The 20,136-nt window shown below is 44.6% G+C and overlaps 1 protein-coding gene across 2 annotated transcripts in view; it reads right to left on the bottom strand.

The window, feature by feature from the left end:
- The window catches only part of LOC138164996 (FAS-associated factor 1), a 419,323-nt gene that overhangs the window by 55,527 nt on the left and 343,660 nt on the right, over positions 1–20,136 (bottom strand). For both annotated transcript variants that reach the window (XM_069093034.1, XM_069093033.1), the window contains exons 15-16: positions 18,262–18,350; positions 470–550 (exon numbers count right to left, since the gene is read on the bottom strand). In XM_069093034.1, coding sequence (XP_068949135.1) covers positions 470–550; positions 18,262–18,350 — 170 coding nt within the window. The remainder of the gene's footprint in view (positions 1–469; positions 551–18,261; positions 18,351–20,136) is intronic.

Below are 20,136 nucleotides of genomic sequence, written 5' to 3'. Positions count from 1 at the left end.
TAACTCATTAGTGTGCATACCCTGGAAAGGTATTGCATATGTGGAATGTGGTGGGTTGGCAGATATTCAGTTCAAGTCAGTAAGCATTTGCTATGTGCCTGGTAATGCCAGGATACAAAGAAAAATATGAAAAAAATTTCTGCCCTCAAGGAGCTCATATTCAGTTGGGGGAACAAAATAGGTAAATGCAAAATATGTGCTAAATAATTTTTAAGGGATAGATTTGATCTAGCAAAATAGGACCTAGAGTCCAAGGGCCTGGATTTGAATTCTTGCTTTGCTAACTATAATATGACCTTGGGTAAGTCATCTGCCTTCGCTAGTCATTTCATATATCTACAAAACAACAAAGAGTTGGGACTAGATGGATTTAGAGCTTTTTGGATAGCTAGAAGATTTAGATATTGAAAGAATTCTTGGAAATCAAATGCTTTTCCCTATACATACCCCACCCCTTTAGCACACACACCTTGGCTCTGTCAGCTTCGAGTGAAAGACGATAAGCCTCGTCCTGCTCTCTCTTCATGTTTTCTCGTGCTTCACGCTCGTCCTGCAGGAGAAAGCACAGGACAAAAAAGACGTAAAGAGCCTCTACCATGCTGGCACTTTGGGGTAATCCGACAGAGCTCAGTGAATAACAATAACTTTGCTTTTGTTTTTTAAGTAAAATCTTTTAAATTAACAAACATTTTCTTTCCCTCCCATCTCCCCCCGCCCCCATCAAGAAAAAAGAAAAAAATACAACCTTGTAAAACTATGCATGGTGAAGTAAAGCAAATTCCCCCAGTGGCCATAAACAACCCTGGTGAGAAGTGTGATGCCGGGCATGGGGAGCTGGGTCTGCAGCATAGAACCAAGCTCTTCAGCCACAGAAGCAAGGGTAGTTAGGTGCTGTCTGAGCTCACACTGACTGCACCCTGGGCAAATGCTTCTCTCCACATTTTCGGCAACATGCTAAGAGTGTTGCTCAGAGAAGGTACAGTCAATTAGAGAGGGGGTGAGTGCTCCTTATGGGGTGGTTCCCGTATCAGTGAAACCACAGATCTACTGAGAGCTACTGATCATGTCTTTAAAACCCTTCTATGTAAGTCTCTGCACAGAAGGGGGTACTTTCAAGATGATACTCCCCTGTGCAGCAAAAATTAAGGGAGAAATAGACCATTCAGGAAGTGCTTTCGTTTAGGTCAACTCTGTTTACAGGTAAGTATGAATGGCCTGTCATTATGCTGTTATGCCTATATGCCCAAATGAGGTTCCTTTCAGTCTACACAGCTGAAGTTCTTTCATTGAGAACATGCTCTATTGATGTTACAATTGTATGGCCATGTAACCAATCCCCATGAGTTAACAAAAGTATTATAAATAAACAACTTGAGTTTAAAATAGACTATTGTAGGTACTGAGATGAGCGGCTACAGGGATGGCTTTACCACTGAATGGGCAGAGCATCTGTCACCTGCTGCCCAGACAAAGGAGAGCCCCCTGAACTTGGCCAGGAGGGATGCTTTTATAATTTTTATCTCACTCCCCTGGCTCCACAGACAGCAATAAAGTGAAACAAGTGTACATTCAGGATGTGCACCATCAAACTGGTCTGCCAAGTCCTTCTCCCTGAGATGCCCTTTGCTCCACCTCTCTCTCTCTCCTTATCAAAATATTCTCCCTGTCCTTTACAGAGTACACTGTCAGAGCTGGCCTCTGCCCACTCCTGAGTTAGCATGGTGACGACAGCCTGCCTTCCCAATCTGAGGGCCTCCTCAGTGTTGTGTCCTGGGCACTGGGCAGGAGTATTGCCTTCAATAATAATAATAATATTAATAATTTTCAGAGGAGTATTGCCTTCAATAATAATAACAATAACCGACACAATCCTCTGATGCCCTTAGACTGCTTGGCTTCCACAGCATGGCCTTGACTCACATGCTAAGTTAAATTCCTTGGGAGCCCTAGATCTCCATCTGGCCATGCCACCTCCATCTTATATCTGAAAAGTAAATTTACTCAATCCTAAAGATCTAGGGCCCTTCTCTCCTTATTACCTGGACATTAAGATTTTCAGTTCTTGTCTTCTGGGCAAGCTTTTTTCTACATACACTAATCTGTTACATCTTCCTAGAAGAGATGAATTCAATGAATTGTACATCATCCATCAATATGATTAAATCTACTATATGGAAATAATGGTGGTGCTGTTGACAGAAATAGAGAATTTAGAAAGGGAAATGGGTTCTGTTTTGGCTGTGTTGAGATTGAGATATGTTTATAGGGTATCAACTGACAATGACCATTGGACAGTGGTTGGGAATGTACACGTGGGGCTCAGGAATCTGGGCCTAGATCTGTACATTTGGGAGTCCCCCAAAGACTTTACATTTGTCTTCACTAAATTTCATCTCCTTAGATTCATTTTTACTGTCAGAGTCAGGAAATGTCTTTTGGGATGCTGGCTTTGTTGTCTAGTGATCCCTCTCCTCTCTGTACCCTGTAGAATGGATAAGCAGCCAAGAAGCCCTTAATCCAAGCCTAAGTGTCACAGGGCTACCAGCACTTGTGTTCCTCCACTAAACACTTTACTTCCCAAGGACTCCTTTCTCCCTCCTGGTAGCACCTGCCTTGTAACAGTGAAGCAATGAGTGGGACAAAACAAACCAAAACACCAGCCACTTCTCACATCACCCATCCCATCTTGCACCTACAGCCTCCCATCTCTCTTTGAACACAGAGGACCAGACCCAGGTATGCTCATGAGAATACACATTAAGTAATACGTGCCAGGCACTGGGGGAGGGGATTGAGAATAAAATAGTCCCTTCTTTCAAGAAACTTCCATTGTATTAGAGGAAACAATTTCTATATAGAAATAGATACAAAATGACTGGAAGGAGATACTAGTAAATGGGGATCAGGAAGGGCCTTGTTTAGGAGAAGATACTTGAGGTGAGCTCTGCAGGAAGGAGAAGATGGCATGCATTACAGGCAGAAGCTCAGTTTGTACAACCAGGCATGTGGAAAAGAGACGATACGTCACATAGAAAGGAAAGTAAGCTGACCAGCTGGTGGAGCGTAGAGTATGTGAAGGGGAGTAATGTATGATCTGCCTGGAAAGATAAGCTGGAGCCAGACTGGGAAAGGCTTTCATGTCATTTTTTGACATTTATGTCAAATAGAGGAGTTTGCATTTTATCCTAAAGGCAAAGCCACAGAGCTCACTGAGCAGGAGATTAATCTGCTCAGACCCATGCGGTAGGAAAATCACTTTGGCAGTTACACAGGTGGAAGGTGGACTGAAGTAGGAGAGGCAAGAGTCAGGAGACCAAGGTGCCATAGGAAAGAGGTGCCAAGGGCCTCAATGGCAGAGGAACTGCTGGAGTGTAGACTGGGGATTGATGGGAGAGATGCCAAGAAGGTAAAACAGAAAAGACTTGGCAGCTGAATGGTGAAGGTGAACGAAGGCGAATGAAGATGCCTTCAAGGTTACAAACCAGGGTGCCTTAAAGGGGGTGGCGGTGCCCTAACTAGAAATAGGGGATTTATGAAGAGAGGTGGTTCTGGGGGAAAAGCAGTTTGAGAAAGAAGTGCATATGGGGCATTCAGTTGGAAATATCCAATTCAGCAGCTGGAGATGTGACACTAGCAGGCACTGAGGAGAGGGAACAGGGCTAGATACACAGATCTGAGAGTTATCTACATAAAGAATATAAATGGAACTGAATAAAGTTGTTGAGTTTACTGAGAGAGAAGGTACAATTAGAAAACAGGGCCCAGAACATAGGCTTGGGATGACCTATGGTTGGATGGGACACAGATGACAGCTGAGTGAGAGACTGAGAAATGGCGGCCAGATGGGCAGGAGGAGAACCATGAGAGTGTAGTGTCGTGAAAACTCTGGGAGGAGAGAGCATCCAGGAGACAGTGGTCACCAGTGTCGAGTGCTACAGAGACATCAAAGATGAGGTATGGCAGAAGATGAAACCATTTGGCCATTAAGAGATCACCAATAACTTTGGAGGGAGAAGTTTCAGTTAAGAGATCAGAATGTCACTGACTTGGTGACACAGAGCTGCCATCACCCAGATCTTTCCTTGTTGTGTCTACTCTTCACCTTGGGCAAAGCAGTAAGTCCTTCCAAGGACACACATGACCCAGGGGAACTTAAATCTAGACACCCAGGAAAAGCTGGTCAAATACACAAGGCTGTAGGTTATGCTATATACCTCCTTCCTAAAACCCCCAGTTCAGCAATAGCAGTAGGTCAGTCTACTGCCCAAGGTGCCAACCCTCTCCTTTTACCTGCTGCCCTAGGAGGAGAGGAGCTGGGACTCTCACTTTTGCGTTAATGGCAGCAGCTGTTGCCTTCCTGGACTTACTGCTTGACTACTTTGCATTGCTGACTTTGTTAACACTACGAGCCCCAATTTAAGGCCATCATGGACTTAGTACAAATGGAATATTAGTTTTTAACCTCCAAATTGCTTCTATGAAACATGAAAAACTAGTCTAATGGGTGAAAAATTATTTTTAGAGAGCATAAGAGCTTTTCCCAAAGAGAATGTTTTCCCTGGGGAAACACCTGCATGAGAGGGCTTAATGTAGCATTTCAGGCATATATGTTTCCTGCTTTTAGGTGTGAAGGATTTGCTTAAATGACTCTTCCTTTCCAACATTCTTTAGGGGCCTGTCATGTTTCTGACACTCAGAACAACTCACCAACCACTTGAAGGGAATTTAGAACAAGTGGAAGGTTTTAATTTGTATATGAAAAACATTCAGGCAGCTACTTTCAGAGCACCGCTCAGGAAGAAAATACAATGGCAAGCTGCATTAGCCCTAAAGCCAGCCAGCTGATATTGCATAACGAGAAAAATAAACAGCCTTTGTTAGGCTCTCCTGTTAGTGAAAACAAGGCCTGGACAAGTTGGCCCAGCTGGGACACAGCACATAAGTTTACAGTAATAAAATATGACAGACAAAAGTTGAAGAAGAATGCACGGCGGGACGGCTCTAGGTGCCCCACCCAGCTGAAGCTTGTCAGAAAGTGTTACTGTAATCCATACAGAAGGCCCCACCTCAGCTGGAGCAGGTGGGCCCAGCCTCCTGCCAATGGGTAATCAGGCATCTCCTCTCAGGAGTGCCTTTCTCTGTTCTTGGGTGTCAGCATGCTGGGGCCATGACTCCTTCTCCCAGCAGATTCTCTCCACTGATGACAATTCCACTTAAGTGGGGCAGGCATCCACATACATATATCTGGTCTGTTCATTCTGATATTAACTCATGTTGTACATTAGTGTTATTGTTCTGTCTTATCTCCCTTCTAGAAGGTAAACTCCAAGAAGGCAGCACAGATCTCCGGACACAGGAAGCACTAAATATTTCTTCAATGACGTATAATCTTTCTGTGAGGCTGTAATTCTCAAGAGGGCAAATTTCACTCCTTACCACTAAAAGTCCTATTCAAATAACCCATCCTGCAGGGTCTTTCTTGATTATCCCAGTCAGTAACAGACTTCCTCTTTTCACTGCACAAAGCAGTTTGGGATGATTCTCATGCACTCGTGACCATGTCCAACATCTCCATTAGGGAACTCAGGTTGAACAGAGCCCACAGCAGACCTAATATTGGTGTCCCCCTCTTCACTATCACACAAGCACTAAATGAATGTTGGTTGAATTGAAAAACTCTTCCAAGGGAGCTAGCATGGTGTGGCAGAAAACCTCTCCATCCTGGCTCTTTCCTCACCTCTCTGGGTGACCTGGTTCAAGTCACTTCTCCAGGCTTCAGTTAACACAACTGTTATAAAGAAGAAGGTAGGAGAAAGCTGAACCGAGTGATTCCTCCTTGAAGCTTCTCTGGCTCGGGAAAGGATACCAAGTGTGTGCATAGGGTAAGGAGGGTTTCATGGCCTGAGCAAGGCTGGGCTGGGGCACGAAGTAATCTGGATTCCCGTGGGGTGATTCTAGGTTGTCCTCACATCTACAGTCCCAATGTCCACAACAGGCTGAAGAACTGAAAATGAAGACCTCCCCCTCCAGGAGATGAGCAGCCTCTGGCCGGGCTAGCCCAGGGGAGCCAAACCCGTTCCATTTACCTGGGGCTTAATCACAACCTGCCCCACAGCGTCTCTGGTCTGTGGATGCAACATCTACACTGTCACACAGATCTCAGCACCGCCACACCTTAGGAAACTGTTTTAAGTAGCTGCTGAGGCCAGAAGCATCTGCACCTGGTGTCCATGGCTCCAGCAGTGAGTGACCTTTGCTAGACACAGCTGAGCTGGTCTTTAGGGGACAAGGATGGACATAACTCCCTCCTCAAAAACTCCTTAGCACAATGGGACTAGACAGAATATAGACTCTGCTGCAAAGGCTTCAGGCCCCAGGGCTGCCTCTGTGCCAAGAGGAGATATCTGAAGAGGTCCAGAAAGTAGCGGAGTTCATCCTATGGACACATGTACATATTTCTTCTCTCTCCAAATAAGCAGGAAAGTCTTTGGGGGCAAGGGGCAGAGGGCATGGAACTAGGAGTCCAGTGTACATTGTAGGCACTTCCTAAATGGTTGTTGCTACTGCTGCAGGTGGTACAATGGCGATGTCCAAATGAAGGTGTCCAAATGAAGGCCTCTTCATCACCACTTGTCAGGAATGTTGTAGAACAAAACTATTCCAGCGAGGATTTGACCGATTTGAGTTGGACTAGCAGGCCTCTGAGGTTCCTGCCAGCTTAGAGCTGAAGGGGCTGCCATACTGGGCAGTCACTGCCCCATCACTGAAGTAATCAGCTAGAGATACTGCAAAGAAGAGGTCTGGGCACTGGGAAGACCTACATAACTGGGGGACAGGAAGTCAGACATAACATAAAGAATATTGTATTTGGGATCAGAGGACCTGGGTTCATATCTGGTCTCTTCTGTGTGGTCCTAAGCACAGCATTTAACCTCTCTGGGCCTCAGTTATTCCACCTACAAATGAAGGGGTTGGAGATGATCTCTCAGCCAATGTACTGGGCACTCTGCTGAGCACTGGATGATATTGAAGGCTCCAAATTCTATGATATTATGACCTTGGAGATTCTGGGCACCGAGGAAACAGAAAGGTGAATTCTCAAGAGGATAATTCCATTGTCTAGGAGTGGTTGCCTGTGCTGGAAGGTCTCTGTGGAGTGCGGAACTATCCAGCAGCTCCACCATGGACAGTTACTCCAGCTAACACCATCTCTTAGCTCCACTGTCCTTTGTATCTTCAGCAAGATTTCAATTATGAAAAATACCCCTTTTGTTTTTGCCACATTCATCCAAGTTCTCCATCTACCCAAAGGGGAAAGTCCTTCTTAAAGTACTGTTCACCAGGGAGGTTCTTCCTTTTTGTTATTTGCAGGAAGTATGCCTCTTATATTTAAGAAGAAAAAGAGAAAGGACAAAAAGAAGATTCCTTTGAAACACTGACCTTTTTAAACAAAGACGTATGGCTGGATATGGGAAGAAAAAGGTCCTTTCAGCTTCTCTTTGTGTGGTCTGGGATGACTTATTCTTGTTATTAAGAAAACAGTCACAGAATCCAGGCTCTAAGTCCTGTTTGCCATTGTAAGAGACCACAAGAACCTGCCTATGGCTACATCAAGACAAAAAACAATGGGGAAAGAAGAAAGAGAAGGGGGAAAAAGATGAGAGATCTGAAGAGGAGACAACAAAGGTTTAGAAACAAAGATACAGAGACTATGTAGGAGACTACGAAGGTGAGGGTTTCCTGATGTGGCAGTTGGGAAGAGGGCACTTTACATGCTGCCGGCCTAGAAGAGAGACCTGGTAAGTCTGATGGGTGTAATTCTTTTCCATTCAACAAAGAGTGATTCCATTCTGTCTGTGTGCAGTGAGGCAACCAGACAAGACATCCAAGCTCCTGAAGTTTAATAGGAGTGGAGAACTACTGACAATGGTCTGAGAAGCATAAACTAAGAGAAGCATAAACAAGAGCTTGGGGGTAGGATTCCAGGAAGGAACGTCATTAGTGATGGAGGACCAGGGGAGGTTCCTGAAGGGAGCAGCTGGGTTTTGAACTTGCTGAGTAACATTTATTAGTCTAAATTCACCAGGTGATGAGGGGGGAAGGATGCTTTAGTCATAAGGACAGCAAGAGCAAAGCAACATAGGGAAGTGAGTGGAGACCATGTTTCTGAGACGATGAGACCTGCAGATCTCCTATTTACACAAGGAAGTCCCCAAATGATCATAACTCAGAGGAGGATGTTCCCACCCTTACAATCTTGGATGGGGCCTGAGAGGCTACCTGATGACTGCTAAAGCTGAAGACAGATCTGCTTTAAAACAAACTGCACTTGCTGGATGGCTGCAAGTGAGGCAAAGCATACTGCCTTCTCAGGTAAACCAGGCTACTTTGGGACAGCTTGAATTACTAGGTGGTTGCCCACTGCATTGAGCACAAATCAGAATTTCTGCAGCTTTTTCCCCACTGTTCCAAGGTCTCCCCTCTTGGAAAGTCCAATCCCTGATTCCCTTGCTGGCCGTATTCAAGTACTTGAAGAGCTGTTATTTCCCCCTGGAGCCTTCCCTTCTCCAGACTGAACATGCCTAGTTCCTTCAACCCATCCTTCTGAGGCCCTTCCTCATCCTGGTCAACCTCCTTGGGACAGTCACCAATATTCTGCATAAAATGTGGTACCCAGGAAAATACACCAAGGGTGGCTTAATCTGGCAGAGTTTAGTGTATACTTATACAGGTATGTGCCATCTCCCCCAACAGAATCAAAGCTCCTGGGGCAGAGACTTTCAATTTTGTTTTTGTATCTCCTGAATATAGCACAGTGCTTGGCCCTTAGTAAGTAGATACTACTCCCCCCCCCCCCCCCAAGTTCTCACCATAATGCCCGCCTTCCTGCAGCTGCTAATCCATGCCATTGACTCATACTGAGTTTACTGCAGCCCAGCAAAACCCCGAGATCTCTTGGAGAAGCTGCTCTGCAGCCACCCCCCCCCCCGACTTTTAAACTGAAAAATTTGTTCTTTGGACCCCAAGTGTAAGACTTTACCTTCATCTCTTTAATCTCATCTTAGATTGATCCAATATTCTAACCTTTTTTTTTTTTTTAAAGCAATTGGGGTTAAGTAACTTGCTCAAGGTTACACGGCCAGTTATTATTTCTGGGTGTGGTGCTGAGTATCTGAGCCCGGATTTGATCCAGGTCATCCCGACACTGGAGCCGATGCTCTTACTCGCTGAGCCACCTGGCCGCCCCTAAGCAATTGGGGTTAAGTAACTTGCTCAAGGTTACACGGCCAGGTGTTTCTGGGTGGGTGCTAAGTGTCTGAGCCCGGGATTCGATCTCCAGGTGTTCTCAACACTGGAGCCGGTGCTCTTACTCGCTGTGCTACCTGGCCACCCCTATTCTAACCTTTTAAAATAAGTCAGGATAGAGACTTTGTCACCCACCACCTTCATGGGAGAGTTGTCTCTGCCAAAGTCCTCGGTGCTGCCAAATGGTCCGGCACCAGAAATGGACACAGTTTTAGCAATGGCATTAAAGAGGGTAAGAAGCATTACCAAGTGCTTTGCTGATCTACCTTATGGACCACTGAGACTTCTCTTCTGTAGGTGTTTTCTCCCCCTCAATAGGAGCTTTAATGGAATGGAAGCTACCTGAGAGCAGGGGCTGACTTGTTTTCCTGCTCGAATCCTCAGAGCTTAACAGAGCACCTTGTATACAGCCAGCACTTCATAAATGCATTTACAAAGTTCAATGACTGAGTGTGGTGGCTGTCTTTCCCAGTTTTAAGCCACCTACTGATCTGATTAACATGTTGTCTCACCATGTATCCAAGGACCTGTGACTGCACTGACAGAGGGAGGCTCCTAGATAAGAAGCTCCCCCTTCCAAGGCAGTGGCCCCAACTCTACAATGCTGAATCTTAGTGACCTGAAGCCTAGAGGGGCAATGCAACTGGGCACCAAGTGACCAAGGTGGCCCTCTAGCCCAGGTCCTCCTGCCTCCAGGGCTTCTCAGTCACTCAGGCAAGTCTTACACTTATAATCAGGGATAACAATGTTAATTTAAACTAAATGAAACTAACCACAGATAAGATAGGAGGAGGCACTCCACAGGAAACTTCCTTCTAAGGTGATGTAGAAGCAGAAACGTCTCTTATTCAGACACTTTTGGTCTGACCAGTCAATCAGTTCAGAATCTTCTTAGCTTCTCACCTACACATCTTTTGTATAAAGCAACATGACAGGTGCTTCGATAAAATCTAGATAAACTATAATATGCCTGTGCTCAACCAGATTAGAAAATTTGTCCAGAAAAAGAAAAGAAGGTTGACCTGGCATGACCTGTTCTTGCTGAAGCCAGACTGGCTCCTTGGGATCATAATTACTTTTGACACTATTCTTTTAATAATATGTTTAAGAATTTTTCAGGAGTCAAAATCAAGCTCACTGGCCAATTATTTATGGATTCCATGTTCTTGCCTTTTTAAAGCTGGGACACATCCTCCACTGTTGCAGTAATTCTTCCTTTCTCCATGGTCTTTTATAATCATGTGGTTTTAGAAGTTTTGGTTTTTAATATGACTATGTTGATTATTTTCCTAATGTTGAACCTTCCTTGACTCTCTGACGTAAGTCCCATTTGATCATAAAGAATGATTTCTTGGATAAAACAGTGCAGTTAGTTTGATAGCATTTTATTGACAATTTTTGAGTTGATGTTCATCAGTCGATCATGAATGATACTAGCTTAAAGTTTTCTTCCTATATTTTATCTTTATTTGCTTCAGGCATTAGGGCTATATTTGTCTCATAAAAGGATTTTGGGTATTTACTTTCTCAATTTTTGGAAATAAATTGTGAAGTATGGGCACTAACTATTCTTAAAAACTTTTATTAAAGAATTTTCCTGTGAATTCACCAGGACCAGGAATCGTTTCCCCCTCACTCCCTTCCCCAGCTACCCCCATAGTTTCTTTACAGCTAGCTTGATTCTGTTTTCTGAGATTGGGTTATTTAAGATCTTTATCTGATGGATAGGTCTTCTGATAGCTTGGGTGTTTTATATTTTGAAGGCACTGCTCTATTTCTTGTGTAGATCACTGACAAAGGCTCAAGCAATCATATCTACCAGTTGTCTTAGCATCCTACCTGGGGGACCCCCCTTTCTGCTCTTTTTGATCCAAAGGTCATTTATTCTCCTTGGCAAAGAACACAGAAGAAAACAGAAGTGGATCTATTCTGTCCATTACTGTTTTGAATTTCCTCTAAAACCCTCCCTACCAAGTAGTCCCTGAGCCTTTGCTTGAAAGACCTTCAGTCAGGAAACACGGTTTTGATTGCTAGTTCCAACACTTATTAGCTGTGCAAACCTAGGCAAATCCATTAAGTTTTCTGAGTTTCAGTGTCCTCATCTCTACAATGGGGACAATACCTTCTTATCTATCTCCCAGGACTGTTACAGAGAAAAGAGGCAGCCAGTCAACCAGCATTTATCAAGTTTGTCTTGTGTGCCAGGCATTGTGGCAAGCACTGAGCTATGGTGGTGATGAGGACACCTCCCACTGGAGCCAGACCAGTCCATTTAGGCTGAGCCTGGCTGGAAAGTTGTCCTACATAAAGCCTAAATCTGAAATAATAAAGCCTCCCTACCCCTCCCATTCTTTGCTCTTAGTTCTGCCCTCTAGGAACAGACAAGACAGCAGAAGGAGAGGAATCACTAGCAAAGGGGATGAGAATACCATCTAGGCCTTTATCCAAAGCATGGAGATAAAGTGTTAAACCTGGGGCCCAGCCCAGGCCCCGAGGGAACCACCCTCTGGCCATGGAGACACTGAACCATTAACAAATATTCTGGGGATCCAATGTGTTCTGGGTTCCTCTGACTATCTTACTATTTAACCCCACAAGAAGGGCATGAGACACTTTAATCTAGCAGACAACTTCTCCCAGATTCCCCTTCTCTACAGTCCAGTGGTCATCTTATTACCAAAGGAAATGAGGTGAGTCTGGTACAACAGTTTCTGAGGAAGCCATGCCAGCTCTCGGTAATGATTCTTCCCCTTCTGGATGTTTAGTAAATGTGTGTCTAACAATCCTTTCTAGAATGTTACTAGGAACTGAAGTTCATATCCCCAGCCTATGGACTATAAACTCCGTTCTCTTCTCTTTTGTGAAAACTGGGTCCATGTCCTTCTCCAGTGCTGTGGGAGTGCTTCCTGTTTTGGACAACCTTTCCAACATTGCTTATGGTAGCTCAGCAAACACGCAGGCCAGTTCTTTCAAGACTGGAGGATTTAGTTCATCAGGACCAAGGAACTTGGGTTCATCAAGAGCAGCTGGGTTGAATACTTTGTTTGCACGGCTACTCCTGCCTTGCACAACAGTTATTTGTGCACACTTCTTAACTCCTCTGCTGGCCCACAAACTCTGTGAGGGCAGGTACCATATCTTCTTCACAACAGTACCTTCCATAGCACTAAGCACAGGGTCCTCCCATATGGCAAACATTGCAGACATCTGCTGCATGACTGAATGGTAATATACTGTGGTGGCCTGAAGTGAGAGGACTTGGGTTTGAATATTGTCTCTGACAGTGACATAGTTAATTGACCATGGATAAATCACTTGACTTCTCGGTCCCAGTTGTCTTGTTTGTAAAACAGAGATGATAATATTTGTTCTATTTACCTTATAAAGCTGTTACAGAGAAAATGTTTTGTATGATATAATAATCCAATGTTCAAAGGAGTCTATGATAGCAGAGATTGGGAGCTCCTTCCAACAATGTTGCTCACTGTCTGAACAAGTGCTTGTTCATCCTGTAGGACTCTCCTCCACATCCTCCCCCAAAAGCATCCACACAGGGCCCACCAATATGCTGAAGGCCTTCCTTATTTATTTCCAACCTCACAAGGGCACCAGTTACCCCTTGCTTCTGCCACATGACCACACCATCTTCTTCGTCCTACAATTTTCCAATGACATCCCTGACTTCTGTCTTCAGAGGACCTCATGGTCTCTTGGGTTGTTGATGTGCTGCAGTTTGCTTATGTCACCTTTCCACTGTCCTCTGTGTGAAGCTTATCTTTAAGGAATCAGTGATATTCTAGGTCTTGCTGCCATATTGCTATATTAGTAAGACATCTGTATTGAAAAGACAGACTGATGTAGTTATGAGACACTTGAAGTCAGGAACAATGCTTTGCAATTTCCCTGAGAGCAGTCCAGCCCACTCTTCTTCCTTCTTAACCCTGGGTCTTGCTCACTGTCCACCTGTACTGTCTGTCTCAGATGGACACATATCAGTACAAGCTCTATAGAGTATCCATCTAGATGCCAATGTTTGGTGAGGCCAAACTCCTCTGGGTAATCTTGGCTCTCTTCCAGGAAGTCTGTGATGTCTCTTGGCTGGATGAAATCAGTGTGATGTCATCTATAAATAGGATGTGCTAGAAAATATCAGCATCCACATGGAATCCTTCCTCCACCCAGACTCTATGCTGGACCTCCTCTGTCACAATGGTAACAAATACACTGGATGGGCATAGACCTTCCTCTTGTATGTCAATTCTGATGCTTATTATCAGAGATTGCTGAAGAGTGTTCAGTGGTACCACACAATATGCAGTAACACATAAGTGTGAATTATCATCCTATTGATAACAACAAAAATAAACCTTAGAGAGGAGATCAAAGTCATGGGAGAGCAGAATGAGGGGAAGATCACTGCTGTTGTTCTGGTACTGAATTACACTGAGGATGCATTCAGCAAGCATTTATTAAGCACTTACCATGTGCCAGCCACTGCACTAAATGCTGTGAGGATGCAAAGAAAGGCCAGCAAGGTAAAACACAAAACCCAAACAGAAAACCCAACTGTCCCTGGCCTCAAGGAGCTCACATTCTAATGCAGGACAAGACAAGTAAAGAACTGGATATGTACAGAGTAGATGGGAAGTAATCTGAGAGGGGCTAGGTCTGCTTGCATAGAAGGGACGAGGAAGGCATTCCCTAGGAGACAGGACTGGGGCTGAGCCTTGAAAGAAGATGGGAAGATAAGAGCTGAGGAGGGAGAACGTTGCGGGCATGAAGGATAGCAAGTCAACAAGGCAAGGCAACTGGCACTTATTAAGGACTTCTTATGTTTAGGGACACAAATATAAACAAAAAGAGAACTCGTATTCCAATGGGGGAAGATAAAACACAAGAGGGTGCTTTCTGGAGTGATGTGGTGGGGATGGACAAACAGGGTCCAAGAGCCAGGCAAGGGATGGAGATGGCAGAAGGAGCATTATATGATAGCACAGAGGCCAGTGCCACTGGATCCCAGAGTACACGAAGGGGGTGAAGACTAAGAAGCCCGAAAAGGTCACAAAGGGCCAGTTTATGGAGTCTAAATGTTAAATCTAGGACTTTCGATTGGATCTTGGAGGTGAGGGGGAGCTACTGGAGTAGGAGGGTGACATGACAGAACTAAGCTTCAGAAAAATCCCTTTGGTCTCTGAGCAGAGGTTGTATTCGAGCCAGGAGAGATATGAGACCAGGATAACAGGAGATCATTGAAATAGCCCAGGCATGAGGAGATGAAGTAGTGCCTGTGTGAGTGGAAGTAAGGGGACACAGGTGAGACTGTAAAAAAGGTAAAAACAAAAAGAGTTGGCAACAGACTGGAAGTTTGGAAGAGGTAAGGGATTGAAGGGCATGATAATGAGTTGAGCTTATGTCCTAAAGCTCTAATTCAACTATCAAAAGCAATTATTTTAATCCACCAGCACAATAGTCCACAGAATATTCAAATTAAAAAAAAGGACAGCAACTTGCCCCAGGACCACTTGTATCTGAGCCCACTGAAATGGAAGGGGAGGATGAGACAACAGTGGAAGAAGACAGCCTTCAAGAGCTGGTGGGAATTCCTGGAGTCCTCCAGTGTGGCACCCTCACTTCTGGAGGGGGGATCACTTACCCCACATCAGATTCCAGGGTGGCCCCAGAAAATGACCTTTGACCCCAGTGGGGGATCTTTCTCCTCAGCCCTGTCACTCTCCTACCAAGCAGCCTGAAGAAGCCTTTGGGCAGAGCTGAAGGGAGCCCCGGAGTAAGACCCTTGCATGGGTCCTCCTCACTGCTGAGTGCATGGGGGCACTGGTTTTGACATGATGCCCTGGATTAAGTTAATTTTAAAGAAACTGGGCCCCCAAGCAGTCTCCTCTTCCTGATTGTAACTGAATCACAAACTTATTAGAATTTCATTTTTAAAAATTATATAGGGAAATTCACAACTGTCAATGGTAGTATTTCTTTCTTGTCTGGTATTCAGCTGATACTTGAGCTTTAAGATCTAGAGAATATTCTTGCTTAGCACAGTGGAACACATAGTAGGTGCTTAATAAATGTTTACTGACTGACTAATATACAAAATAGTTCTACAAACTTAAGAGCTTCTTCTAGGCCCTTCACTTGTGACCTGCACAATAACTTTCCAGAAGACACTTTCAAAGCAAACAGAAATCCTAACATCTTGAAGCCAAAATGCAATCAAAAATTCAATTATATTGGGCCTTGGATTTTTCCCATAACCCTCATATTAAAATTTGTGCTCAGCATTAAAGGAATTAGAGTCAATTTCTTTACCAATGAGTTCTGGGGAACACAAATTACGAAGAAAGAGTGAACTGGGAAATCCCCATGCAAATAATGTGCATTCATATTCTCATACAACATAATCAGTAAATCTGGCACTAACGAGACACCCAATCGCCGTGGCTGAGGAGCGAGCTTTGTGCATTACTGTCAATCAATGTCTCTAGACCAGGATAAAGGTAATCTGGGAAGGCAACACACCTATTATTACAAATTCCTGACTAAGAACAGCGCTTCATTACTTTAAAATGTCACTGTCAGTTGACAGAGTAACAGATAAACATCTTTCTACTGTGTGGCTGTGCTCCATCCCTGCATGACGGAGACACTGACTTGTTTGTGGCAAACTTCAATAACTTCGCAGAGAGGAAGCCTGCGCCATCTGCACAGCTCTCCACAGCTCTTGGCACTGTCTGTCTGGACTCCTTCACTCAGACTCCTGGCCAGGAGGCACAAAGGACCTTGTGGGGCTCATGTTCCTCCATGGCCAAGTGAAGATCATAACACTGGCACTCCCGACCTCACAGTGGTTCCAGCAGGAGAGTGAACTGCACAGCAGGGCTACAAGTGCCACACAAGAGTGATGGTGTTCTTACTTTTCCATTTAATGTTCTTAGGAAGTGGGTGGCACAAGAGATTGAGTCCTATACTTAGGGTTAGGAAAATCTGGGTTCAAATATGGCCTCAGACACTTTCTTAGCTGTGTGACCCCGGGCAAACCAGCTTCAGTTTCTTCATTTGTTAAATGCAGATCATAACAGTACCACCTTCCCTCCTCACCTGCAGGGAGGTTCAAATGAGATCATATTTGTAAAGCACTTGGGACGTACCTGACATCTAGCCGGTGCTTAATAAATTCTTGTTTCCTTTCTCCCTCCCTCCCTTCCCTCTCTTCCTTTTTTCCATAAACTGCCATAATCCACATTCAACTGGATTCACCAAGAATCACAACCTGAGAGGTCATGCCTTGAAGGCAGGAAGGCCACTACCACATCTCAGCCATGTGACCCTGTCCAATCACAGAACTTTTCTGGAGTGCAGGTAACTAAGACTGCCAAGTAGGTGAAGACCTGCACTGGCAGAGAAGTTTTCTCACTTGGGAGTGCCCTCTCCCGATGAAATCATGGGTCTCATTTCCCTCCTTGCCCCTTTCCTGGGGGGGCTCTCTAGTGTTAGGCTTGCAGAGCCTCAGCACTGGGAAGGACTTCCAAGGTCACTGTATCCAGATCTGTCTATGAGACAGTCATCAAACATGAGAAGCCCTCTGTGCTGGGAGTCTCTTCCCTCCACGGTAATTCATTTGACTGTGGGATGATTCCGGTGTGAATAGCAGAGAACTGCCCCCTTGTGACTTCCTGGTTCTACCCCTGCGGCCAAGAAGCATGAGGCAAATTCCTTTTCCCAACCATAAGCCAGGAGGGATCTGAAGTTGGGCATCATGCCCCGTCTAAGTCTTTTCTTCTCCAGACTTAATATTCGGCCTTCCTACTTCCAAGGCAATTTTATTTTTATTTTTATTTTTTAAGCAATCAGGGTTAAGTAACTTGCTCAAGGTTACATGGCCAGTTATTTCTGGGTGTGGTGCTAAGTATCTGAGCCCGGATTTGATCCCCAGGTCATCCTGACACTGGGGCCCGTGCTGTAACTCGCTGAGCCACCTGGCCGCCCCTAAGCAATTGGGGTTAAGTAACTTGTTCAAGGTTACACGGCCAGGTGTTTCTGGGTGGGTGCTAAGTGTCTGAGCCCGGATTCGATCCCCAGGTCATCCCGACACTAGAGCTGGTGCTCTTACTCACTGTGCTACCTGGCCGCCCCCCAAGGCAATTTTAAAGGTAATGTTGCAATTTCTTATGACCTTCTGTAAAATATCAGTAATGCACCCAGTTGTGAACTCTTAACAAGGAAGCACTGTGAGGTGGGAAGGCCACAGGGCTGGAAGTCAGCATACCTGGTTCCAGGCCTGGCTTCATTATTCACATGCTATGTAATTACGGTTAAGTAAACCTTTATTAACCTGAGTTTCTTGATCTATGAACTGGGAGTTCTACCACTGCATTTCTTGGTGCTTCTCAGTGCAATTGTGATGATAAAATGAGACCTTGGATATGAATGTCCTTTTAGTAAGGTACTAATGTGAGCTGAGCTGTTATTAATATTGTAAATAATAACCCTGATAACAAAATGCTCTAACTAGAGTAAATTTTCAATCCTGTCCCTTCAGGGAACTCTATGTTATTGAGAACATTTGAACATTGCTGGAAGACAGATGGCCTTAGAATTCAGGAGATCTACTGATTCATTCAACAAATACTTATCAAGTGCCTATACCCAGACATGTTAGAGGGTTTCAAAAATGTGTTCAGACCTAAAACATGCTGATCACAACATCCTACTTTTGCAAAAGGAAAGAAAGGCTTGGGAAACAAACACATGATGAAATCAGCAGTGTGCTGGAAAAGGATCTAGAAGCTCTCAGGGTCACTCTCTCCACAACCAGCCAAAGAGACAAGCTTCACTAAGACCCCCACTCTTGCCAGTATTGACAGAGGATGGGGGGTGGCAGGGAAGGGAGGGAGTCTGGCTGACCTGGGCACCTGTTGTCACTGATGTGACCTTTGACCTTACCTCATCCTTTATGTCTTCCTGCTGTTGGGCCATGAAGATCTCCACTGCAGCCATCAGCCTCATCATGAGTTCGTCCACTGTTGTGTTACCTAGCAACACCAGAAGATTGCCGAACTTCACATTATTAAAGTTATTAAAAAATGGAAAGCAATTCTTGAATTAATCAGGAAGGAATAACTAGTGTGGGGAAAAATTACAGATTAGAATGCTTAATATCTCATTAAAATATTTTAATTTGTCTTTTCATTGAGAAGTTTGACATGTTCAACTAGGAAGTGGTGATGGGCAACATCAGTAGCTGAAATTCAAGAATTTATACGTGATGGGCAGCAATATTCTGCCCATTAAAGTTCTATGAGAGATGTTTGACAATAAAGGACCAAAACTTTTTTTCCCCAAGCCATCAAGGCAGTTAGTACTTAAAGAAGCTATGAACACACTACCATTATTATGGACATGCTTAAGTTTCTATGACTATTCTGGGCCCACAGAATATGGGGCAGAGGGAGGGGTGGTGGTGGTCTTAGAACCTGAAAGAGGGGGAAGAGACCTTACTTAGGCATTAGCCAATCCAATCTCCTCATTTGACAAGATCACTTCAAGGATCTGCAATTTTGTTGGTGGGACAACTCTGTCCATTGATGCAAACTGCAATCTACCCCAAACATCTGATCTTTTGGTGGAATGGATGAAAGGCTGGATCTGGAGCTAGGAAGATCTAAATTCAGAGCTTGCTTCTAACACTGACTTGCTCTGTGAACATGGCCAAATCACTTCCCTTCTCTTGGCCTTAGTTTCCTCCTTTGTAAAGTGAGGGGATTGGACTCAATAGTCTCTACCTAGCACCTTGGACCCTGCTGTCCAAAGAGGAAGTGTGAAAAGTGATATTAGAACCCAGGCTGTCCTGACTCCAAGTTCAGTACGCTCTATACCTGGCAAGCCTGTCTGTCCACCTCCACAGAAAAGAAAATGGTGCTACAGAGAAGGAAAATTCATTCCCAAAGCCAGTGGTGGGGCCCAGTTCACCAGGGTCCAAACCCAGTGAGTGGTCCATGTTACAAATTCTGCTCAAGTAGCAACAGCCTGCAAAGGGATGATTAAAAAAAAAAAAAGGCAAAAATAAACAAAAAACTTTGTGGCTTATTTCTTTATGGACAATGGGAAGCACTGCTCCATTTATGGCTAAGAAATACAGTGAGATCTGCTGATAAAGACTGATGTTTGTCAGCTACTGGATCATACTGGTTTGAGATCTGTCCCAAGCCCAGAGAGCCACAAGATCCTATCAGAGCTGAGAGTATCTAGCCCAACAAATCAAGGCCTACCCTCAAAAGGCTGGCAACTTGCTCATAGCTATACATCTAGTAGAGCTGGAATTAGGCCCTTGATCCTCTGATGAATAACAATAATAAAAATTGCTGAAACGAATACTGTTTTGTGAAACTGTATTAGGTTTTGAAAGTCTGCAAGATGCTTTCCTGCTCAACATGTCCAAAGCAGAACTCATGATCTCTCTGCTCAAGCTCTCCCCTCTTCCAAATATGACTTACTGTGGAGGCTGCCATCATCCTTCCAGTCACCTAAGCCCATAATCTCGGTGATTTCCCCGACTCCTCATTCTCACTCACCCCACACATCAAATCTGCTGCCAGATCTTGTCATTTCCACCTTCTCGTCTTGGCTACATTCCCTTCTCTTCAGTCATATAGCCACCAGTCTGACTCAGACCCTCAGCACTTCTTGACCAGACTGATTTCGCTTGCCTCAGTTCTCTCCAGTCCAATTCATCTGCTCGGCTCCCAAAAGGGATTCTGCTAAAGAACACATCTGACTCTGCCACTCCCCTACTACTATGATACCTCCTTAGTACCGTGC

The sequence above is a fragment of the Petaurus breviceps genome, unplaced genomic scaffold (assembly GCF_028583685.1).
Source record: "Petaurus breviceps papuanus isolate PSGF00001 unplaced genomic scaffold, PetGlider_PUasm1.0 207, whole genome shotgun sequence".
NCBI classification, from domain to species: Eukaryota; Metazoa; Chordata; class Mammalia; order Diprotodontia; family Petauridae; genus Petaurus; species Petaurus breviceps.
The sequence above is the reverse complement of the archived record's forward strand: the minus strand, read 5'-3'. Positions and strand labels throughout refer to the sequence as shown.